This window comes from Saccoglossus kowalevskii, unplaced genomic scaffold (genome assembly GCF_978046115.1).
Source record: "Saccoglossus kowalevskii unplaced genomic scaffold, keSacKowa6.1 SCAFFOLD_254, whole genome shotgun sequence".
Classification (NCBI taxonomy): Eukaryota; Metazoa; Hemichordata; class Enteropneusta; family Harrimaniidae; genus Saccoglossus; species Saccoglossus kowalevskii.
In genome coordinates, this window is record NW_028188714.1 from 6,026 (window position 1) to 32,200 (window position 26,175).

The window sequence follows — 26,175 nt, forward strand, 5'->3', positions numbered from 1 at the left end:
AAATCACGATTCCCATAATAATTTTACACACATGTATAACTATATGTTTTTATAGTATTCAGTGAATGGCACTTGCATGGCTTCCCCTTTTGTCTGATGTTTGGTAGTGCACTTTCACTTCAGCGAAAGACGAAAACAGTTGACTGCTACAACTCAGAAACTTTGTTCAAATTTACTTAAAGATGATTCTTTTTTTTTTTTAAATGTCTATTTTAGGGCAACCAAAACCAGAGAACATAATTGTGTCGGCATTTCACAGGCACTTTTAAAACAAAACTTCCTACTTCTATAATTTTTTTTAAACAGTATCATCTTGTTATAGAAGTGGCTCTTTGTATAAGGAGCTGCATACATTTAATATTTGTGAACTTAACATGTTCCTGTTTTTGCATGTATGCTTCTTATTGCCTCAATGATACTATAGCCAAAGTATCGGTCCTATTTGGCATATTTTACCACAGCTTGCTTTTGTTAACCCTCACGTTCCAAATGATGATCAATTTACAGTATTTGTAATGTGATAAATTATGTATGTAGGTGTTGTTTATTATAATAAATAAAATTGTGGCTAATATTCAACTTTCATCAAATGAACATGTACATGAATTGGATTTAATTTTTAGCTGTTTTGGGTGGCTTATAGACTGGATGAACTTTTATGAAGTCTATGATTCCCTTTCTCAAACCAGTGAATTTATAACCTGATGAAAATCTGCTGAAATTAGACCAAGTAAATATTCTACTTTTTTTTTTTAATTATAGAGCGCCCTCTGGCGGTTGCTCTGAGAAAGTAATAAAATAATTTGAACTGATTAAAGTTGAAGATTGTATAGCAATTGGTTATGTTTTCTAGAAGCTAAAGAAAGAATGATGCTAGATATTTTGACCTAACTTCACTACCTGCAAGTTAGGTACATGATTACAGTTGTGTGGATGGTACTGTTTTCAAAACTTAATGGTCAAGCACCACAATTCATAGCTGCAATGTTGCAGGCTCACATCAGATTCAAATTTTATTGTTTTTGGTCTTGTTAGATAATGTGTGGTGATAGGGTGTAAGAGTGGTTTCAATGGTGACGTGATATACATGTTGATCACTGCAGTTCAACACTATTATGTTGACTGGAAACAAATCCTTGTTAACACATGCAGAAGCCAACTTGTTTCTTTTGAACATAAAATAGGACTTTATACCCTGGTACTCTAAGTCGATAAAACTGTGTCTGTTTTTAACTAACAGTTGTTTCTTAAAAGTGAGGTATTAAATTAGAACATGACAACATTTGGTAAAAAACATTTAAAACAAAAGTCCTTTTTTTTTAAAAACAAAAGTCATGTTTATTAATCCTATAGAGTTATGTGTTAAGGATTTGCTATCAAAAGAGACAAACAAAAATCACATGTGCAATTCATAAAAATAGACTTAAAAAGGCAATCAAGTTGTGAATATGCATGTGAATCTGGGAAACTAAGTTTAATTGCACAGGATCTGAAATTGGAATAGTATCCTACTATTCTATCATCTTAGCCTGAATCATAAACGGAGAGAGCAGTTGTGACAATTCAGGTAATGAACAAATCTTGATGTTTATGTAGAATAGTAATTGAACAAATAAGGCATTAGTTTTCAACATCAATAAACTCTTCCTGTTCAGTACCATCCACTGTTGTCATCTTCATCTTGCTTCTCAATTTCATGCCCAATAATACAAAACAAGTTTTCTGAATAACTTGGAAATAATATTCTTTTCTAACATGTTGCTTCCTATGTGAAGAATTGTAAAATAAATGAATTACATTTAACGTAAATTTTACCGTAGTTTATAATAAAATGTTGAGATGGTGATGATCTAATTATTCACCATATTCCTCTATATTACTCACAGGATACACTGTGCAACTTTGTCTGCTATACAACTATTGTAATTTTGAGGTTATTAGTGGCAATAAATTTTCTTGGAAGTCACTGCAAATTTAAATGGCAAATGACAGTTTTTGGAAAATTATCATTACTTAAAATGCTCAATGAAATTAATGCTCACTGGCTCCGGAAATTTGGGAAATTTAATTGATCATAATGCATATAAGACCAAAGAAGGACTCCTGCAGGTTATGGATGTGTACTTTATTGTAGTTGTTTTATAATTCACATACCATGTCATATATATAAAATTTTTGCTTACTTACTCCATTAATGACTTGCTAATAATCTCAATTGTATTTGGTATCTGGTATTCAGTTTCCCTGAAGTCAAAGTAAGAGTAAATATCAACACTTAATTACTGATTGTTCTTGCTTACCACATGAGTTATTTTGAACACATGAATTGTTTATTAGTCCTCATTTGGGATTTATTGATTGACCTCTATGTGTACATGTGTACATATATCTGTCCATTTAACTGAAGCTGTATTTGGACATGTCTTGGCTGAACACACCTTCACATAAACATCATACACTTTGATTCTAGATGGCTGAATGAAAGTCATTTAAATGTTAACAATTCTTAAAAATCTTGCTGTTCTGCAATTTCAAAACTACTATAAAATTTGTATTTGTATTTCTATTAAAATGGTACAATGCAACAGAGGGGATGCGGTTTCTATTAGAACATCTACACAAATTAGAAATTGTGATTTTTTCGTTCTCAATTGTTCAAAAAAAATGCGGCTTCTAATACAGGGTAGATCTTCGTCGTACATGAATGGATTTTGAGTATACTTTTTACATACATTGGAAATTATAGAACTTTGTACATGGTTTTGTGTTTTTAGACCGGTTTTAAAATGGCTGACTGGTGACAATTTTGTTTTAATTTACTTCTGACATGCCTTGATCATTCATTTTTAAACTTTATAGATATCATACAACATGTCATACATATGCTGTTGTACAGCCATGTCTCAAAGCATCAAATCAAATACATTATACACCATGTCATTTGTTCAAAAGGACTGGCTCATTTCAAATTTATTCACTATTGAACCAACAGGGACTTTTTTATTCATTATTATTATACATCTACATGTAGCACCAGATCTTTACATATGAAAATTTACAGTGTGCATTTTTCATTTGCTGCTTAAACCTACCATGCTTGGCAAACTTGTTGTGGTTTTTTGCGTGATGTAAATGAATCCATGACCTTTTTCAGAACGAAGTTCTGTATCTGTAATTTAACAGAATCGTTAGTATATGCATGTAAATTGTAGTAGATAGTGATTGACAAACAATACACTACAGTGTGTGATAAAACATTAACTCACAAATTACAACTAGCTTTAACTACTTACCTCATCTGGTATTCTTCGAAGTACAGTTTCATACTGGCTCTCTACATTCTTGTCCTTTTTGCAATCTTTTATGTTTGGTTGAGTAAAATATTTACATGGGAATTGGTGGTGCCATAGAGCCTGGAGTGGTGTAGTCCTGTAAGTGTAATTGTTATTTTAATTAATGCAATGATCTGCATCTCTTTGAATGATGTTTATCCATGATGAGGCTCATACTGTGTCAAATTAAGGTCACATTGTCAGTGCATGACAGGTGTTTTTACATGAGAATCAGCAGAAATACTAATACTAGTATTTGTAGCAATATATTTTTGAGTTTTTATAGTCAATGCTCAAGGTGATTAATTGTTATCTAGTCTTAAATTCTCATATCTTCATATCTATCAACCTTTTTTAGCTCCGCTGTTGACTTTGTCGAGCAGAGTTTATCATATAAGTGATTGTCCGTCGTCGTCTGGCGTCCGTCGTCCATGTCAATGTTTTACTTTTTCAACTTCTTCTTGAAAAGCCTGAATGCTTTGATACTTTGTGTATATGTACTTTGGGTAGACCTCTCTCAGATTTGTTCATTTTGTAATGATATCATTAATTCTCTAATTTTGGTGAATATTTTTGTCATTTTTGGTAAAAAGTGTTATTTTCAACTTCTTGTTAAAAACCGCAAGTCCAATTGCTTTGATATTACATATATAGATACTACATGTGGACCACTCTCAGATTTGTTCATTTTGTAATGATATCTTTAATTCTCTAATTTTGGTGATTATTTTTGTCATTTTTGGTAAAAAGTGATATTTTCTACTCCTTGTTAAAAACGACAAGTTCAATTTCTTTGATATTACATATATAGATACTACACGTGGACCACTCTCAAATTTGTTCATTTCATGATGATATCTTTAATTTTCTAATTTTGGTGAATATTTTTGTCATTTTTGGTAAAAAGTGATATTTTCAACTTCTTGTTAAAAACCGCAAGTCCAATTGCTTTGATATTACATATATAGGTATACTACATGTGGACCTCTCTCAGATTTGTTCATTTTGTAATTATATCTTTAATTCTCTAATTTTGGTGAATATTTTTGTCATTTTTGGTAAAAAGTGATATTTTCTTCTTGTTAAAAACCACAATCATTTATGGTGAAAAATGATATTTTTGAATTCTTGTTGAAAACAGCAAGTCCCATTGCATTAATACTATGTACAATGTTCATTTTCTAATGATATCTACTGTTCTTTAATTGAAATGTGCATTGCTAACAGCGGAGCTATCTCGGCCGAAAGGCTACTTGTTTACATATACACTAGAATAGAAACTAGATTTTCCTGTCACAGATTACCTTTGTTGCAATTAGAATTTAAAAGCCTGGCGATCATCTTGTGATTCACATGACATAATAAATGAATGATATCTACATAAAAATATTGCATACCCTTCTCTCATAAATCCTTAGTATAATTTAATGATGCTTCTACTATCAAATTCTCTAACCAGATCCTTGCATTGTATTCAACATAGGGAAGGGCATCAATTATCCAATCCTTATACACAATGTTAGCTAATATCAAAGTCATGTACAAATTAATATGTTAATATGTCAAATTTTATTGAGTCCAAAAACATACTGAAGCGCCATCTGACCACTGAGTGTACATTGTAATGTATTCATATTAAATTGTTATGTGATATAACAACACAGAACATTCTTACCTTGATGATGGGTTATCATGTATATTTGGATTGTCTAGGACTACTTCCTTCATAACATTAATGCACTCATTGATTGTGTCAATCTTGTGAAATCCAATCTGGAAAAGAATGTGGTAAACATTAATTAGGGAGAAGGCAAAATTAATTAATTTCATGCCAACTTGTTAAACTGTACTATCTTTAGGGCTAGGATGTCTTAGACAAAATAAGAGTTACAAAAAGGAGGTTAATCAATGCACCAAAATGTTCACTACATTCACCTGGTTTGAATGAAATTTGACAATGCATTATGGAAATCCAGTTCTTCATTGGCAAAAACATTGAATTTTTTGCATTTTAACTTTAAAATAGCCATTATTTGGCCATTTTTTCTCAACTAGTTGATCTCTGTATGAGTTTGCAATCATTGATCACACAATTGGTATGCTGGAAGCAGGAAGGTCTCAGAATGTCATCACATAGTGTTTTGAAGCATGGTACAGTCTTTGTGAACTAGACTTTTTTGTCAAAGCAAGTAATCATTCTGGGACCAACCACAATATACGGTTGCATGTGACGTCAAGACAACATAATTAGTCTCTATGAACCCTATGACTTGAGCCGGCTCGAGCCAGCAAAAATAAACCCTTGCGGTTGAACCCCGATTCTTCAGATGTGTTCTACATAATACTAGTATAATATAATTCTAATGGTGCAAACACAGTTGTATGTTATGATGGATTTGTGTACTTACCTGATTCATGTCCCATTCTTCAATCAGATTTTCTTTTAAGCACATTGGGTAACTAAAAACAGAAGTGTATTTTATATATCATTATAAGAAAAATAAAAATTTTGACTTCGTCTCCCTTATGTAGAGTAAATAATGGTACAATGCAACTTAATACATAAATGCTCTGGTACAATTCACAGATCTGATTAGTTGTTGGTTAAAATCCATGCATATTAATTGCATAATTTATGTGCTTACAAATTTCATACTGTACTAATAATAATAAGCATACTAATTAACTGTCTTTTATACTGTTCATATTGATTTGTACAACTTGTTGTATATTTCATTGAGTTTACATAAAATTTACCTTTCTTCTGTTTCTTCCATTTTCACATTCAATGTCTTGTTCACCTTTTCATAGTGTTTTTCTATATTACAATGGGTAGAAAATATGATTAGTTATACAAAACAGATTCTGTTGAACAAATGTACCAACAGGTACATGTAAATTGTTAAACGTTGTTAAATCTGCAGACACTGGCAATTATACCTGAACCATATCTTTAAAGTCATGTTGTCTGCAACATTTTTGAAAGCCTTTCAAATTTCTAGTATTGGAACACCAAAAACAAAAATAAAAAAGCATGGTTTTAATCCTTGCCAATGTTATTTTGAAGCCATGTAAAAATACAAAATTAGTTGATCTCTGTAGTGATACTAAGTGAATTTTGTTTTATGCTGAAACCACTGAATAGACATAATGTGGTGTGGGGCAAAATACTTTGCTTGAGTGAGTACACCTTGTAATCTGCAAACATTTTGCCATGTTTGTGCAATCTGTATTTGTATTGTTTTTAACTTACCAGTGGTTTCCTTTTTCTTCCTACAATGTGTGATACATTTTGTAGTTGACGCAGACCTCTTACACATTCGGTGTTCTTCAAGTATTGAGTCCTGTAATTTAAAATAAAATAAATATGTTAGTTTCAAAACTATGTGATACCGGTATACTATTTTGAACATGAAAGGGTGCAGCCTCCTTTCAAAATGCTGGATTCAGGGCTACTTGAACATTTGACTTGTAAAATAGTCTTCCTGCAATCCCTCTCCTTTGGAAAACTTGAGAACAAAATAGATGCAGCCCTCTTATTTTCTGGTTGCTGGGGGAAGTCTATCACTTTAGTGATTGTGATAAATTTTTGACCATATTCTAGCTAATACTAGTAGTGACTATTGACATAAAATAAACAAATCTCATAGCAGTCCACCCAAATATCAAAGCAATCAGTGGTTTCCAAAAACTTTAAAATAATATTTGTGACCAAAAATTACAAAATTATTTAAGATATCATCAACAAATACAGTCTCAAGAATTTATACACGTATACTTTCAAGGATTATAGTATTCTGACCGAACTTGTACTGGTTATCAGGCAGATATTTTGTTATCCCTGTTTAGTAAGAATTAGTAATAACAGCACAATGATCCACAAATGTTAACTCCACTTACCAATGTGTGATTTATTTTTCTTTTCTTTGTAACTTCTTGTCTACGTAAAATTAAAGATACACTGTAAAACCATGCTCTCATCCCAAATTGTGTTGGCAAATGCATAACAACAAATGAATTTTTTTTAAAACATCATTAAAGTTAGTTTTTTTCGAAAGGAAAATATGCTGCTGACAATATTACATTATTTTAAGCAGTCATTGGAAGTCTTTGCAGTCAGTGTATTTGTGTACTAATGTAAATATGTATGTGCGCCTTTTGCATGAATATCTGAAGAACCATGCCACATTTCAGTGAAATTTGGCATACAGTCGCTCTGTGATAATGCACAGACCTATTTAGTTTTAGGTTTAATTCAATGCAAATTCTCTAATTTCAATAGAACAATGTACTGTTACTTGGAAGCCCTGGGATAATGCACAGACCTATTTAGTTTTAGGTTTAATTCAATGCAAATTCTCTAATTTCAATGGAACAATGTACTGTTACTTGGAAGCCCTGGAATAATGCACAGTTTTTCGTTAAAATCTGTGCGTATTTCATAAAATTTGCCAATTTTCAGCTGGTTCCACAAAAATCCCTCAATAACAAAACTTGATATTTAAATAGCATGTTTTTAATATGTATAAAATTTATACCTGTTTGATTCTGGAAATACTTGTGGAAGATCCTCATCACTGCTTGTATCATTGTCAATCAGTATCTCCTGAAAAAAAGTTCAATCAATATGTATTTCAGATTATATTTTGTTTAGTAGATCTCTCTGTCGTTAGTTATTACCGAATTGCATACGTTTACGAACAATGTTTATAATAACAATTTTGAAAAATTAAAATAATTCCAATTTAGTTACACTGTGTATTTGATAAACAACTTATAGCGAAAATATACCTGCCACATTATTTCACAAACTTGTGACAATATTCAACAGTGTTCAGTAAATGGGCAACTACTTTTGTGTCTGTCTACTAACCTTTTGTTTCATATTTTCATAAAACTCTAAAAGTTGAAGTGCAATCTTCATTCTCATGATGTTGCTGCTGTCAAATGTCATTGAATCCATGGCTTGTCCAGTAGTAATACACTTTGCAAACTGAAAATTAGAATTGCATGCACAATTTTGAGTACAAGGCTAAAGTAATATATATGGTCAAGGAATTGTGAAACACTTTCAAAAATGAAATCAGACATCATGTCCAATATATTGTTATTAATATTTTTTCTCTGTAGTATATATAAATGTATTGATGTCTGTTACTTACCAAACAAATGTATGCACCACAGCTGGATCCATCATTTTGTACTGGATGCCATTCTTCATAGGCATTCCAATTAAAATCAGGTACAGCTTCATTCAGCTTCTTTGAACGAATCTCAAAATATTTACTAAAGCGACACAATAAAATCACATGAAAGTTATTAATATATATTAACATTATGCAGGGTTTCAGTTGTCTCAAAATCAGTTTAGGACATTTTGTCAGACTTGAAAATGAGTGTCTTGATTATTTGGCATGTTTTGAGTTTAAAAACAGTAAATAATTAAATAAAATTAAGGACATTTTGAAAAACTGAACACCATATAAATTACTTACTGCATTAATTTTCCATGTTCTACTTGTTGTTTATTCCCTTTATCTACATGGTGTAATGGATCAAAGTATTTGATTTCTCGTGTTATGAAGTCCATAATCTGTAAATTCAAACGTGTTAAATTACTCATTCAAGCGAAATTCATGTTATATAAAATGTTATTCTAGATATTAATATGTAATAGTATGTGAATGATTTTGTTTCGAACCAAGGAGCTGGATCCAAAATCAGCATTCCATTAAAAATAACTAGTATCAATTCCAAATTTAAATCAATAGATATCTTAAATCACATCATAGTTTAACTGATAACTTCACGTATGATTTCCTTCTTCAATTCACCGTGGAGACACATCAGTATATGGCACCTCTGTGTTTGATTTTGTCAACCTAAATACATGTTTATAGTGAGAGTTCTGCCAATTTATAATGACGACGTGACACCCTAAAAAATTAACCTTAGCTGGCCAAGATTTGATGTACATAATTTAATTTTTCTGATCTTGTTCGTGTTTTTCAGATGGACTTTTTTGATTTTATGAATGTTGTGCCATTGCTGATCGCAATCAAACTTTATAAGCAGGTTATATAACATTAATGTCATTTGTTTAATGGTCTGATTCAATATGGGTGACTCAATTTAGATTTGTTTGCTATTTTACAACAGCTGTGTCATGTCAATTTTGGGCATTGTTAATACATGTGCTTCATCAAGTTTGTTTCCTTGTGAAAGCATGCAATAGAGGCCTTCAAGTGGCGTTATACAACCATTCCACATTTACCTTGATAACCATCACGATTTTAATGTAACCATTAGGGTTTGTATACTGAGTATTGCTGAAATTTAGAAGTGAGAACACTTGCTATTTAAACATTTCAATTTTTACAGTGTTTATTTACTTACAAGTAGAGTCCAGTGATTGTTGTCATTAATAGGTAGAAAAAGAAATTTCACCTTATTGAAATCAACCTGCCAAGAAAAAGTTTAAACACTTGTATTAGTATTCTCAGAACAGTGCTCACAGAGAGGAAATTAAAATTGTAATTATCACATTTATGCACTCACATGAAAATAAATAACAAGCATGTACAAAATATTAATACAACTGAATAAATAAATTTAAAACTGCCGATGCCAGTTTACTGTAAATCACCTCTCAACACTTCTCAACTTGTCATTCTTCAAACTTTCCCATACATCAGCCAATGTTTTGATTCAAAATGCAAAATGTTAAAATTCGGTTGTTTAACTTGTGATACAGGTACTGTTGTACTGGTATACATTGTGTTAGTAAAATTTGATTTATTTCATTTTACTAAATAGTTTTCTGTATGATGTCTGAAGTGCTCAAAATAAAATGAAAGACTTTTCATGTATGTACACATACCTTTGGCAACATTAAATACATGCTATCAATTGCTAGGTTATAAGTGGGTTGCTTAATACCGATGACAAATTACAGTTGCCTTAATTCAGAAATTACCCTTTGTCATGGTTACTTGTTATATAGGTCAATTACATGACCTATATAATCCTACTTAATCATGTGTAATTTTCTACATTAAATGCTTTTTTGTATAAACTAAATTAACAAACCTTTTTATTCAGGTTTCGTTCTATACAACCTATGTCATCATTTGATAACAGTTGATACAATGATGGATCAAAACATACCATGTGCTGAAAATATGAATAAGTGGGAATCATTATTTCTACAATAGGTTATATTTACAATAGTATGCCAGTGACAACATGTTAAATATGTGAGAAAAGGAATTATTTAATGTTGTCCTTTTTAGATTCAAAACAGGTGCATGTATATCAATATCACATGTGTAAATTATCATGACTTGCCTGATGTGCTTCTGTTATCAAAATGTCTATATAAGCCATTATTATCTATTATAAAAAGAAATATATCAAGTTCAACATATCTTAAACCACAATTATGACATCATAGTATTTTATTGAGCAGTGTTTATTTCCCAGAATAGATGAAACTCTTGATTATCTAATAATCTTCTCAAAATCCCGAGTTCGGGGATTCAGACAATATGCTTTACCTTGTTGAAAAGTTGTTGAGGCAGACCAGGATTATTTTACCATGATCAAAGTGAAGAAGTGAATCTTCCTGTTCTCTTTTAAGTTTACTCATGGCCTGACTGGTTTTCAAACCTTGTGACTTCATTCATATCAATCCAATTGTCAAGTGGTCACTCTGCTCACTAAGCTATGCAGTAGTTTGTTGACAGTTCCTTTATCCTAATGGTTTTTGCTCAACTAAAATGATTTTAATCACATAGTGCCATGCGTTTGTGCAATGCTGAATGCATTTTCAAACGATGGCCTGAGGGACTGTTATAGACCTCTACACAGTCATTCAACACTGTAGGGAAGTTCTCCTGTAGTACATTGAGGTGATTGACAGATAGAATATAATCATTAAATTACTAACTAAATCGCAAGTTACAGAAGAAAACGCAGTATTTTATCACAACTTTCTTTTGACCACATCTTTGTTGTACATCCCAACTGGAATGACTTGGACTGCCCCTTGAAGTAAAAAAATGGAACCTGACCAATTTCTGGAGATGGATTGTCAGACAGTGAACACATGCATGACAATTCAAATCCCATAAATTCACCTTTCCATGCAGATGAGCTCTGCCCATATGCAAATATTACTATGTCATCCAGATGCATGCATAATAAATAGAATTTTGCAAACACTTTACTTGAAATCATTTTAGTTGACACAAATTTAGGCCTGACAGACTGTCAACAGTCTGGCAACTCATGATGATATATGTTCATACAAGTCTATTTGTCGTTTATGATTATTATTGTTCATCTACACTAAAATAGTTTCAATACAAACGCATGCAGCAACCACCTGGACACAAACTTTGCTGTAATAATCATTATCTGTTTGATTTAGCATTGATTGGATTGTGGTCAAGATGCTCAAGTCAGATAACCACTGCCCTGGTGTTTCTGGCTTGATATTTGTAGTTTGTGTTTATCCATTATATATTTACATATTATCAGAAACAGGCAAGGAATTTGAATACATGTACTCCCCATTTGTACTTACCTGTGTGCAAAAATGACCTGTTGCCCACTGATCCTCTTTGAGTACATCTTTAGCAGTTATATCAGCAAGTTTCTTCTCTTCTGATGAAAATGGCCCACCATCAATAGTTTTAAACATCCATCGACTTATTTTATATGTTTGTGTCCCAGCCACTATATCATTGTTTAGCCATAACTCAATTTCCCACAGTTTGTGTACCTGCAATTTAAAATTTATTCTTGAATGATTGTAACTATTTTGCTCAATTGCTAAGCAAGAAATTACCCGTTTGATTAACTATTAGGTGGTTGTAACTCATAATTGTTGAGAGAATAATATTATATAAGCTTGGTTTGTTAAACTACTAAGAAAGTTGTACCACTTTTGGTCTTGTGAATCATTATTGCGCCATTCCTATATTTCAGTAGACCCAATTTTGTCTTCATGTAGATTGTATACCATCACATTCTATTCATATGCAGAGCATAAATAGTTTTTGTATATGTATAACTATAAACCATCATTGTATGTACACAACCATGTCATTCCTTTAACAGTAAATGACAAAGTGTAAATAATAAACCTACCTACTGTTTTTTCTTCTGTGTGGTTTTTTTAATACAAACAAGACGTTTCTGAATCGTCCAATGTTTCTTGGTATAATTTTAACACTTTAACTAAATTTTTAATTAAATCATCAAAAATTCTACATACCTGATCTTCACGGGCATCTGTTCTACATGTTTGTTCATTTTGAGAGTTACCTGAAAACGCTGTTAGTCATAAAAAAAATTGGTAAATAGTTTGATCAACTCTGAATTCAAAATTGTATGTATAGTTGCTCAATTTTGTGACTAAGAATCAACCCATTTAGTTTGGATTGGATTGGCAGATGAATTTAATATTGTATCTTTCTGTGATGGTGGATGGGATAAATTATTTTATTATTTATGGCATGCTTTAACCAATTTCATTCACATCCATATGATTTGCTACTGAATTAATTTATTTTGCAATTTGTAGACTCTTGCTGGTTTTAATTTCATGTGTCATTTATAAACAATTATGGTACACTTCCTTGTACACTATTTGAGTGCAAATAATGACTGTTATTGATAATGATAGTTGATACATTCCCACTGTGCAACAGTTAAGTGGTTCTAGCTGGCACTCGTGACATTGATGTTCACTTACCACTGAACTCTGATTGAGATTGTGTAAAAGGTAATCCCAACTTGACCCTTCCAAGATCGTCTGTGGTGATCTCTGTCTCTCTGCATTGTTTTTTCATGCCCGCTATCACTGATGAATTCCTTGTTGAATTCCTAATTTCATTAATTAGGCGCTGTAAAAATACATGAGTGGTACTGCTCATGCTGTTCATAAAGTAGCTATTGCGACCAATGTCTCTGAAAAGTTGTTCAGCAGTCTGCGAATTAACTACCCCCTTCAATTCAGGCACATTACCAATTCTTCGCAGCACTTCTTTTTCATTTTTTGTATTGGCCTCGTGGAATCTGTCAAACATTGCATACCGTGTACCTACTCCAGTTATTGGATGAAGTGTATTATCCATCAATGTTTGACAGTCAAAACCACTACAAAAAACATCCTTCACCCATGGAAAATGAACTACCATTTTTTTATCGAGTCCCAATTTAATGTTTTCCTCTGTTGCTTCAGCGACTCTACCTTGATGTGGATGAAACATCTGTGGTTCCCGGTTATTGCCATGTGCAGCAATGAGATGAGCCATATCAACAATGCAAACAGTTGGCTGATGCTTGAAAGACAGTAGAATGTCCACATAGTCTCTTGGGCCTTCCATTCTTAGTGGGCATTTTATTGCATATACTATCCCGTGTGGACAGGTTGCTGCAAGAACACCTCCTAAGCAAGGAGAAAAACAAATTCTTGATTGTTTGTGTACAGATGAGTTCAGTATTCAACTTAAGCAAGTTTATAGGTCAAGAAATACATTTACATTGGAGCATATTCTGAGGTGAAGAATACCTGGGTTACCAAACACCACATTATTTGTATGTTATTGGTTACATATTATTCTTAGGTAATTCTGTTAAGTAGTGTTTTGTTTTGCTTACCTGATGCACCCCATATTTGAGCGAAGATCTTGTCATATTTGTGTCGTGTTTTTAATAAATGCTGTATTCTGAGAACACAGTCAGATTTACTGCCTTTGTCTGACACCTTGAGTGTTTTGCAGAGTGAACGAAGAGTTTCTTTCTTTAATGAAGCAGATAATGGCACTGATTTATTGAAGACAACAAATACATGCATAATTTCTCAAATAATGTGAATGCAAGTTATGGGGTACTACACGAAATTAATATTATTTGCATATTATGATTTCTTAAATTGCTAATGTTCTTCATTGTGTGGCCAAATAAATGGGTTTACCGAATAATATAACAAAATTGTCTGGGCTTGACTAAGTTGTTTAATTGGTTTTTAATACTTTGATTTGTTTTCTCTACCTCAGAATGGTGTAATAGTTCAGTTAATCTCTCTTCCTCAATTACTTCACCGTCTAGTACTTCTTGCCCATTATCTGTTTCACGGTGACACTTTCTGTGTTCTGTGTTAAAAACTATGTTGTTTTTTCTTGTATTCTTACCAATCCATGGTGCCCAGTAAGTATACGATGGTTTAACACTGTACTGGTTCTGCCTGCCTGTTGTAAAATGAAATAATTAAGATATTTAATTATACCTGATGTGTGGTCAAGTTAGGAATGAATACATCTATGCCAAACTGTGTTAGTGATCAGGAGGACATAACACACATATCATCGACCTAACTGACAGATTGAAGATTGAGGGCAAAATACTGTAAACCATTAAAACTGTCTATTAGAATTGTTAACATTTTCAGATTTTGTGAATCTCAACTGACAAATATTTTCAATTCTCTATTTTTGGCGAATATATTTGTCATTTTTGTTATTTCCAACAAGTTCTTGAAAACTACCAGCTTAATTGCTTTGATACTTGGTTATCAAATTGAGCTGGTAGTGTTGAAGAAAAAGTCTTATGGATGTGCGTTGTTCGACTTGACTACCACAATGTTCTTTTAGGACAGCAGAGCTATTTCACTGCCAGGTTGCTTGTCTACAGCAGAGTGTTAAAAGGGTTGATGAAGTGGACAGCATGAAACATTGTGATGTGAATGAGATGAATCAAGGTTTGATTATATAATAATTGGTTGCAAAATCTTTAGTATTATATTGATTAGAAACTTGTCTTGTAGTTTATTCTTTACACACCTGTGCTGTATGCTCTTGCAATTATCTCTTTTGTCACTTGCTTCCAGAATTCTTCTGCATCTACAGTATCATGCTGATCAGAATTAGCTGGAACCTCTAGTTCACTTACTAATAAGTATTAAAAAAATTTCAATAAATTTGGCATAATGTTGACACTGATTTATATTGGCCCACTGGATTATCATATTCTCTTGTTAACTCGGTTGTAGACAAAAATGACAGAGAAGAGCTGTTCATATGGGTTTTGATTGTCTGTCGTTCGTCAACAGTTGCATTTTCAACTTGAAAACTACTAGCGTGGATACTTGGTACGTAGGTGGACCTTTGTCAGATCTGTTTTAGTGAATATTTTTGTCATTGTTGGTTCAACTTCCAGGCCCATTATATTTGTAACAAGATGATAACAATTGTTATTGCCATAGCAACAACCAAATAAACTGCCATGGTCGTGATATGGCAAGAACACTAACAACTATAGTCATAGTCATACAGAACATTATCCCCTTTGTTTTGAGGAAGACACTTAGCAGAGTTAGCTGAGCTAACCTCAAACATTAGGTCACTTGTTCCTGTAAAGCACCATCTCTCCATGTGACAAGACATGAATAGTCAATTATAAACTTGCCATTCAATTGGAAAGCCACTTTTCTATTTAAATCCAGTGTCAGGATTGGTGGATGATATCCACATTGAACGCAGTTGTAGTTATAGGAGTGGTCATTCAGTGCCTCAAAATGACAATATCCATTTAATATATCACTTTCTGGTAACTTCTCCTTCCAAGTGCCTTCAAATGCTTTTGTTACACGACCAATAGCTGAGTGAGACTGAAAGATGCATTGAAACAATATTCTGTGAAAAATTAGCAACTTTGTTTAGTGTTGGATAATGCAACTACAGATGATATATGTAGCACAACTGCCCTCTTGGTGGTATAAAAACACATTTTTTTATATTGTATGGTATATATAATACGGTATATAATATACAGCTACAATGTTTTAATAAATTGTGATGCAAATTGTAATAATTTGTTGAACATAATTTTTAATTGAAATACTGATCTCAGTAATTTGCTTAAAATAATTTGACTAATTTATTACAAATTGATCAGGTCTATTTTTCTGAAAATCTTGTAATACAATTTGTGTCGTTATTACAAAATGCTCCTTTACAAATGGGACTGTCCTTTATTATATCAATACTTTGACAGTGTTGTTTTATTGCTATTCCTAAATATTATATATTGTAAGTCAAACTTGTTCACTTTCCAACAGTTTCATGCATTCTTTTTGAACTATACATTAATTCCAAACTCAGACAAGCAACATCTTATAATTTTATTGTGCAAATGTGAATTACATGAGCTTGTGCAGTGATAATGGATTTGACTAATATTTTTGTTTAGAATGAGACTAATATCAAATGTACCGGTAGTATATACATAGTACAAACATGCCTTTTGTTTTAATTGTGTAACATGCATAATATCTCATTATGCTTCCATAGTGAGCAATTTTTGTACTTACCATTAAATTGTTTCTTAGAAAAATACACATTTGCAGTGATAATAGTATATTATCATTAAAGTTGTGGATTCCATCTGCATATTCTTGATATCTATAAAACACACCACATTTTGGGCACTTCTTACAACATGTTTGGACACCTACATGTGATATGGTAAAAGTAAAGCCAACATTCTTAAAATTTCGTGTGAAATACTTGATCATCTGAATATTCACATAGTTAAATATTTTACATACTGTTAAATCTGCATTAGAAGCTGCATCCCTAATAAAAGTCACATCCATTCTTGAGAACCCAAAATTCCCCAATTATCATATGTGCAGATGCTTTAATAATAGAAGCTATTCTGTTGTATTGTACCATTTTAATAGAAGCACTGCTTCTAATACAGATTTTACAGGCCTTATGAATCTCAATCTCAAATTGAAACTTTGATATTCCTCTTTCAGATGACATGATATCTGGACATAACTTTTTTCTGCAATCAGATCTCCAGCTGCAATTAATTTTTAAACAGGTAAAATTACGTGTTGACTATATTTACAACAAGTGTGGTTTCTGAACAAGACATAAGAGACTTGTGCAACAAAAGATTTTATCATTTGTTCATCTGACTGAATGAATATTCCACAGCCAAGTGATGAAAGGCAAGTTGGTTCACACCAATTAGACATCTGTATGAATATTGTGGTGAATCAAATTCATCAAATTCTGTCCTTTTTGGATAACTCTATACATACCTGAAACTATACCATTCATTGTTATAATCTTGGCTTTGTTGGATATAACCATAGGTGATGTAAGTGGTTCATCACATATGTGGCACATGGTTTCAGTTGGAATTAAACATTTCTTTTGTGAAACATCTTGATTTATCATATCTTGTGGTAATTGTGCAGGTATCAGTTTGGCTGTTAGTTGATAATCAATCATAATATCCAACAGTTCATCTGATGGTGGATACATGCATCTATTTTCTGCTTGTTCATTGTTTTGTGTTGTTGTGACATGCATGTCATCATCTGATTCTGTCATAGTTTGCAGTCTATTTGGGTATTCTTGAAACACAAACAGTCTTGCAAGCATTTTATGACAGCATCCTTTCCCAGCTGAACAAGGGCATCGAAACTTGTTGGCCATCTGGTCAAAGGTTACAACTACCCTTTGAAAATAGCTGTACCAATTTTTTTCTCCAGTAAACACGGAGAAATACAAATTTCTCTTCTTCACATCACAATCTGAAAACATTGGGTGAACTAGGTCAACTTCTTGTTCAGTAGCAAGTTGTTGCATTTTTTGACATGCTTCTTTTCTTTCTGTGGATATAATTTTTACATTTGTTGCCTCATTATATGTAGTTTCCTGTATCTGTGGTGGGGCCTGATATGAGGCTGAATACAGGACACTTTGGACATGAACACATTCATATGAGGGAAAATCACCACGTGAGGCTGCCTGCAATGTCGCTCTGCAGGATGGATTTTCACATTCAACATTTTGTGGAAATCCAGCAACTTTCTTCTGAATGTGAAGTGGATAGCCAGTTCCTTGCATTACCTTTGATACCATGTAAATACCATTTTTTTTATCAACACAAACTGATTTGTGATGTCTCTCTTGACGCACAGTTAGTCTCTTGCTATGCATCTCCCTTGAATGCCGAGAAAGGTGTTTTTTCTGCATTATGCGAGAACACACTTTACATTTGACAGTCTGTTGGAATTTTGTTTTGTTTTTCTTGACTCTAATTCTCTGGTTATCATGACCATCATCCTCTTTTCCTGTGTCCTGGTCACTTCCATTTTTTATTCTTGGACCAGTGAACTCTGCCTTGGCACTTGGACCAGAGGGCTCTGCTTTGGCACTTGGACCAGTGGACTCTGCTTTGGCACTTGTTCCAGTGGACTCTGCTTTGGCACTTGGACCAGTGGACTCTGCCTTGGCACTTGGACCAGTGGACTCTGCCTTGGCACTTGGACCAGTGGACTCTGCTTTGGCACTTGTTCCAGAGGGCTCTGCTTTGGCACTTGGACCAGTGGACTCTGCCTTGGCACTTGGACCAGTGGACTCTGCCTTGGCACTTGGACCAGTGGACTCTGCCTTGGCACTTGGACCAGTGGACTCTGCCTTGGCACTTGGACCAGTGTACTCTGTTATGACAAGATGAAATTCAGTTTAGCGGTATCTGTCAATTGTTGCTATGTATTTTTTGTCAGGTAATTAGTAACAGTCACTGGAATCTAAAATTATGGTCAAATTCATGAAAATACTGTCTTAAAACATTTATTGGTACATCATATATAAATAGGGAATACTGCAGAATATCATGCTTCTTACCATCCCCAACATTTCTTGCATGTTTTTTCTTCAGGTGGTTAATTAAATCATCTCGCCTTCTGATTGATTTTTTGCAGAAGGCACAATGAAAATGAACTTTGCAAATTCCATTATGACAGTTTTTGTTGCACTTCAACATATGAAACCCTGTGGGAAAAAAATACGTGTCATCTGTATTTGCTTTCAAGATTGCATTGAAACATTCGAGTAATAGGTGGTTAACACTTATGACTTGTGAAGATTGATATGTATTACAATACAAGACCAATCATGATGTGTATGACTAGTCACCAAGATGTGCTTACTCATTCCAGACACCTGGTACCATTGCTGAGATGTTAGTGGTTCATGGTGGTCAGTTCTCTATTTTGTTAACAGTGATCTATGTATCATGGACCTAGTAACATTTTGTGACACTATTTATTCTTTTATATTTTTTAGAACAAGCTGTATGGAAACCAACATATCTGCATTGTATACTGGATATAATGGAAATTAATGAAGGCTAAACTAGAATGATCAACATTGAATTGATAGAATATTTTAATTTATAATGAATGTATTCCTTTGATAATCATATTCAGATGTGTTCATTTGTTACCAATTTTTTAATTGTTTCTTTATACAATTCTTTATTCTCCTTAGTGTTTAATTTTGCTTGTTTTTCACTGTAATTTATTAGAAATCCTAAAATTATATTTGCTCATTCAATAATACTTTATTTTAATAACAAAGACCAATCAATATATCAAGTCAAAGGCTTATCCTGCACTTGCCTAGAATAAACAAGTTTAAACTTCACATGTACTTCATGTTCCAACTCTTCTGGGAGATTATAAATGCTCGTTTGAGTAAAATTTGTTTGAATAAAGAAAAAGAAAATACCTTTGAATTCTATATGATGTTTCCAGTGTCTCGTCTTCATGTGAGTGATAAACTTCGTCTTATATTTAGGCTCAAATTCAAGGCATAGTTGACAGTCCACTTTACCATTTATATTCAGTGATTGGAATCTTGAATTCCATGTATTTTCATCACAATCAAATATACCAATACTCTCTGAGATTAAAACAATAAGTGACAGTTACCATTATGACAAACTCAAATTACACGAGATAAGACAGTGGACTTTTGAAAAGATAAGGTTCAAAATTGTTTTTAATAAACATAAAAATATTTGTATTCCATTTTTCTAACAAATTTAACATATTGCCCACTGAAAGCATTCTTAAATATACTGAATGAATGAAGGAAAACTGCATCAGATAATGTGTTAAACTTCCAAGAGCATTCTCTAAATTTATAATGTGTAACAATACCAAGATCTGTTTGATTGTAAAGTATGACTCGCTGTCAGTAAGTTGGAAGATGCTGCCCTAATCCCTGTTTGAATTCACTAATTTTCAGATTATATATGACATGAAACATTATAAGTCTATTAGAAGTCGTATTTTTATATGATGGGCAGATGAATAATTATTAGACCATAGATACTGAAATGACGGAATAAAAACATGTTTTGGCACATTTTTTACCAAATAATACTGTAGAATACTTTATTTTCACTTGGAATTTATTTTCGCTGAAGGGCTGCTTCAGTGAAAATAAAATCCAGCGAATATACATTTTTTTCTGTGTCTCACATTCAACTCATCAAAAATCAGTGAAAATAAATTCCATGCAAAAATGCTTTTTCAGCGAAAATTAATTCCAACTAAAATAAAGTATTTCACAGTAATATATGCAATGTATGAATGAAACCAGGTAAAGGCAGGACTCTGAGAGAACATAATTGTTTTACTCTTCTGTGCAAAGTGTCAAAACTATGACAGTACTACACTCTCAAAGATATGTAATGGTACTTAGATAGCATATTAGCATTGTTTTCTTTATGGGGTTGTCAATCATTTTTGGCATCAGAATTAGACAATTATATTTTCCCAACCAAAATCATGGCATGTATATTTTTCTTGCTTAATTTTTGCTTTCTATTGCTACACTATTTCGAAACTTTTATGCATGTAGTTCATGTCATATTCTATAAGGGACCATGAGATTAATGCTATTATTCTAAAAGGGACCTTGGAGTTAATATAGAACATGTACTACCAGGGGGGGGGGGGGGTACTCAAGATATAAAAGGTTTTTAGCTCCACTGTCGACTTTGTCGAGCGGAGCTTATCATATGAGTGATTGTCTGTCGTCTTCCATCGTTGGCTATGTCAATTTTTTACTTTTTAGACTTCTTGAAAACTACAAGCCTGAATGCTTTGATACATGGTGTATATGTACTTTGGGTGGACCTCTTTTAGATTTGTTCATTTCAATTCTCTAATTTTGATGAATATTTTTTGCTTTGATATTACATATATAGGTACTACATGTGGACCTCTTTTAGATTTGTTCATTTCATGATGATATCTTCAATTCTCTAATTTTGGTGAATATTTTTGTAATTTTGGTAAAAAGTGATATTTTCGACTTCTTGTTGAAAAGTCTGATTGATTACTATACATATTGTTCATTTTCTAATGATATTTTCATTTCTTTAATTGAAATGTGCATTGCTAACAGCGGGGCTATCTCAGCCGACAGGCTGCTTGTTATACAGGTACGGTATACATTTCCCAGCATTTATTCAATTGATATCCTGATTCTGAGAGTCTGATATTCACCAGTGTGATAAACACATAACAATCGAGTCTAGTTTTCATTATGTAGTATAAATGTATTTTTTCCAGCAAACTTTGACAAATAGTTTTTACCAAAACTGAGTATTATTAATATAATTTCCCTCTATGATTGAGGGACTGTGGTCGAATGTTAGATTTTGTGCATGTCTCTCTCAAACGGAAGGTCAAGTGTATTCCCCACAAACACTGCTATGTCCGTTCTAGAGAATTAAACCAAATGTTTTTGAAAAATCAATGTAAATGCATTAATTATTCACTGGGTTTTAATTTATCTATTTTTGCTGATAAGTAAAATCCACTAAATTAAATCTACATAAACATGTAATATAAAACTTATTGTTTCCTTGACAAATTCGTGAAATTAAAACACAGTGAATACAGTAACAGTTATTACTTTGTAGCCATTATGACATTAATTCCACCCCACAGTATAGTTCACAAATCATGGGAACCACAGTTTCACTATGCTTTGTCTTTTTTTAACTTCCTTTGTAGATTGTACAGACACTAACATCTTCATTATTTAGTTTTGTTTTATATTGCCTTTGATATATGGCCTAATAAAGTTTGCAACTTGGGGTTTATTTTCATAATGTCAGCTGTGACTAGTCATTAATGTTGTAAAACAGCTGGCCTGAGTCATATGTTGGTTCATACATGATAAGTGTAGGTTATAAAGTAGTTACGCAATAGCCGTGTTCATGTTTATACCGGGGGGGGGGGGTAGCAGTAGCTTTGACTAAAGAACGCCCATCTTGTTAAGAATATGCAAATCAATATAAATAAATAGAAATGGTAAATCCGTAGACATGGGCAAGGTGTAAAATGTAATAGATAGATAGATAGATAGATAGATATTTTATTTGTCACAAAATTTAGCATGAATGAAAAAAAAACATACAATAAATCAATGGTCAAGCAATAGGCTATTTTATTCGCCCGTAATTTGTACAAAGATGTTATTTTTTGGAAGCGTATAAAGCACTATTCAAATTAAATGTCCCATGCAATTTCCAATTTTGATTCTTAAACTCAAATTATCAAAAATATTATGAGTATGTAAAACGTAACTAGGAATTTGTTTTATCTGTAAAGTGTAAAAGCCTATTTTTTACTGTAAACTTAAAATGCCATCTTTATTTCCTGTAACCTGTACGAGCTGTCCCCCTTGCTCTCCCTCTTTTAACGACAGGGGTAATATTTTTTACCTCCATGTTCTACGGTTATAAAACCATACCAAGGCAAACGATAACGATGTTCCTAGATGTTCTTGCGTTGTTTGCCATTTTAAAAATTGCATATCGAAATAAATTGTTATTATAGTAAATCTTGCAAATGGACGTTCAATACAATGGTCATTCGGATGCTTAGGGACTGTGGCTAGTGCTAAGCATTCGCGCTCCATTTGTTAGCCCGTGCTCAAGATCTGGACTGGGTCTTAAAAAACGATCAGATTTAACCCGTATTTAGCGTTTATAACCCCATGCTATAAGCGTTCACGCTTTCTCTTCGTTTTATTTTACTTCTACAGTTTATATGCATGTGCTTGAATAATTGTACACAAATGTCGTCTTGACTTCATTCTCATGTCATGGAGCGCATGCTCATGCCAAGTGAAGTGATAATGTAACCTTCAAAATTTACAACTGTTTGCCAAATCATTGTCCTCAAAGTTAATTCAAATTGGCTTTACAATTATAACAGATCGTTTCAGTACTAGTATTCGACTCTATCTTGACTATCTTGACACAGCATGGATGTATTTACCTCCATTCTACAGTCTCTTGTTTGTTTGTTTTTTACTAAAAAAACAACAACTATTTCATGAGTGTACAAATACCATGGTAACCTGGCTTTCACAATTTATACTCTGGCATTATATTTAATTTTATTCAACAACAAAAATCACCGACAAACAAGAGATTGTATGTCCAGGCTCTACTTGGAAAGTATGGGCTGGAAGTGCAAAGTTTGGATTATGGTAATCCACTTTTAGTGTGTAACTGTTAACGTTAATGCTCATTATTTAATTTGTTGAAGCAGTCTTGATACGCGCCTTTAATATTTATATTGTCAGTGTGAATGAAATATGTTAGTAATGTGTAGGCGTTCGTATAAAAATTGGAGTGTCGCCCACCATTATTGTTTCCATGGAATATCCAATTTATTTAGCTTATATTTACTTGTTCGATAGTCGCATTCAATTTTACCTACTGTAAAAGAAATAACCGTTGTACAAAAGCACTGCATGTTGTGTTTTATTATGTTTTTCATCGTTTCTATTTGGACTTCAATTCTAGTATCCATCTTTCGTGTATTTGTTTGCTTGTTATTATTGCGGATAACTTAACTACTCTTAGTACTGCTGCGCTTACGAACGACACTGTCACATGAAGGGAAAATCCGCAAATCGATTAATTTATATTCGGCATTTGACATCAAAATAACTGGCCATTATAACATAGAGGGTAATGGCCATGGCCACTTAATCTTATATTGAATTAGAAGACACGGTAAAAAACGCATGATATTACTACATATAAAAGAAGCTTTTCAAAATATAATTGAGTTTCATCCCCAAATGTATTGATGGCGAGTGTCTTCAAAATCGTGGTTCATCGTGCAAAATAGATTGTTGAAGTGATTATTTTTTTTTTATGAAATATATGTATATTTTAGGCAATTCCATGACAGGTTCGTGGATTTAACTAAAAACGACAATCCTGGAATAATGCGACACCAATGTTAACTCTACATGGACGATCAGAGTTTTACAACACTTAATAACAATACGAACAAATGCATGTATATCATAGAACATGGTAAAACTCTTGCACATAATAAACATTGGGAGGTCACCAACTTTCTGTTGTTACTACGTTATACTAAAATATGTTTGAATATTTAGAGTAGTAACCAAAATACATCATGAATATTAACTTTTGAAATATAATTGTTGGTATGTATTGGTTCTTAGACATTTCAGCTTTGTCGTCCTATACTTTGTTTAGTAATTCGAACTTCCCAGATTGCGTAAAAACGGATAGTTTCGCTATTTGCTTATTGTGACACCCCCAAATCGAGTCATTTACATTCTCAAAAGTCAACAATGGTTTAGTCCCCTATTTTACGCTACGACTCGAATTTTTTATGCTTCACATGTTATTTACCTTCAATTATGTTTTGGTGGTTATCACTCTCGTTCCTGGTTGTGTATAAGATTATATATATATATAATTTTAGATTGGACATGTATCCCGTTTGGGATACATCAATGACAGCTTTTAGGTTAAAGATATACAAGCTAAAAATTAAAGATTATAATACCAATTTATATTTGCGCAAGTAGCCCGAGCACTATACATTTCATCGACCCATCACGGTTTGTTCATCTGAATATTATTTATAATGCAGACCATATAAGACAATATAACTTCGATATATAACCCCCCCCCCCCAAAAAAAAAGCTTAAATAGGAGCATTAATATACCTGAGCCAAAGAGGGGCGATTTATAACTTGCATTTGCGATACATAATTAAACCATTACTCGTATTATATACTGAAAGTATACAGTAATTCGGCGTTCAATGCAAAATGGACTTACCGTTATTCATGGCGAGAACTGGAAAGCTTAACGTAGCTGAAGACGTGCGACCCAACGTAGGCACATCAGACCGACAGCTCTATGAACTGTTCTCTGACTAGAAATGGAGCATCAACTGATCAACTACCAAAACTTTATTGGACCTTTCATCCATGATGACATAATCCAATAAATCATGTTCGTGACATCTGGTCAGTTACGTGTAATGTGTCGGATGACTCATAGCAACACAAGTCAGGGTCGTATTGCAAAATTCGTAATTGAACAAATAATCGTGTGCATCTTGTATTCCACACTTTGTAAAAGTACTGGAAATATTTCCAACTCCATTGAATTTTACACATAAATACGAATATCGATGATTTTTTTGTCATAAATGTGCCATATATGTTGTATCGATTTCTTAGTTGTGATATGTGACTGTTTAATGCAAGCTCGATGAGAAACAGTGACGGCAGGGGTTTTAAGTTCAAATCGAAATTACTTGTCACACGACAAAAATACATTATTTCAGTTTATGTTAGGGGCTCTTAATTGTTATGACAACAGTAGACAAAACAGTAAATGTTAATATTACTTGTTCACGCAACTGAACATATGCGATTATGATTGTGTTTTTTTATGATTATGCCATGTTCAGGCTGCTTCGAAGACCATGTCTGGCAGAGAATCATACAATAGTGTATCACACAGCTGCAGCGTACAGTGATGAACAGGGTTCTCCCACAGCCTGGAATCCAGTCATTCAGAGCACACGTTCAACGACACTCTAGAATGGCCTAAATACGGAGACGTCGTAGAATTCTATTTCGCCACTTATTGGGTACC

General features: G+C 32.9%; 2 protein-coding genes across 2 annotated transcripts; both read right to left on the reverse strand.

Moving 5' to 3' along the window:
* Positions 1 to 1,312: 1,312 nt before the first annotated feature.
* On the reverse strand, positions 1,313 to 15,690 carry LOC146725371 (uncharacterized). The gene is made up of 22 exons (XM_085496379.1): positions 15,182 to 15,690; positions 14,394 to 14,590; positions 14,001 to 14,142; positions 13,093 to 13,788; positions 12,613 to 12,671; positions 11,920 to 12,117; positions 10,680 to 10,724; positions 10,422 to 10,505; positions 9,729 to 9,794; positions 8,828 to 8,925; positions 8,495 to 8,618; positions 8,206 to 8,325; positions 7,871 to 7,938; positions 7,233 to 7,272; positions 6,586 to 6,676; positions 6,090 to 6,150; positions 5,741 to 5,792; positions 5,008 to 5,105; positions 3,294 to 3,429; positions 3,093 to 3,169; positions 2,188 to 2,244; positions 1,313 to 1,765 (listed from the first exon to the last, which is right to left on the reverse strand). The coding sequence occupies exons 4-22, from the start codon at positions 13,724 to 13,726 to the stop codon at positions 1,621 to 1,623; spliced, it is 2,253 nt and encodes a 750-aa protein (XP_085352505.1). The 5' UTR covers positions 13,727 to 13,788; positions 14,001 to 14,142; positions 14,394 to 14,590; positions 15,182 to 15,690; the 3' UTR covers positions 1,313 to 1,620.
* LOC146725372 (uncharacterized) lies at positions 13,753 to 25,420 on the reverse strand. Its single transcript, XM_085496378.1, has 9 exons — positions 25,348 to 25,420; positions 19,934 to 20,107; positions 19,049 to 19,195; positions 17,452 to 18,834; positions 16,711 to 16,850; positions 15,807 to 16,008; positions 15,182 to 15,289; positions 14,394 to 14,590; positions 13,753 to 13,788 (listed from the first exon to the last, which is right to left on the reverse strand). The coding sequence occupies exons 1-9, from the start codon at positions 25,355 to 25,357 to the stop codon at positions 13,753 to 13,755; spliced, it is 2,397 nt and encodes a 798-aa protein (XP_085352504.1). The 5' UTR covers positions 25,358 to 25,420.
* Positions 25,421 to 26,175: the final 755 nt, after the last annotated feature.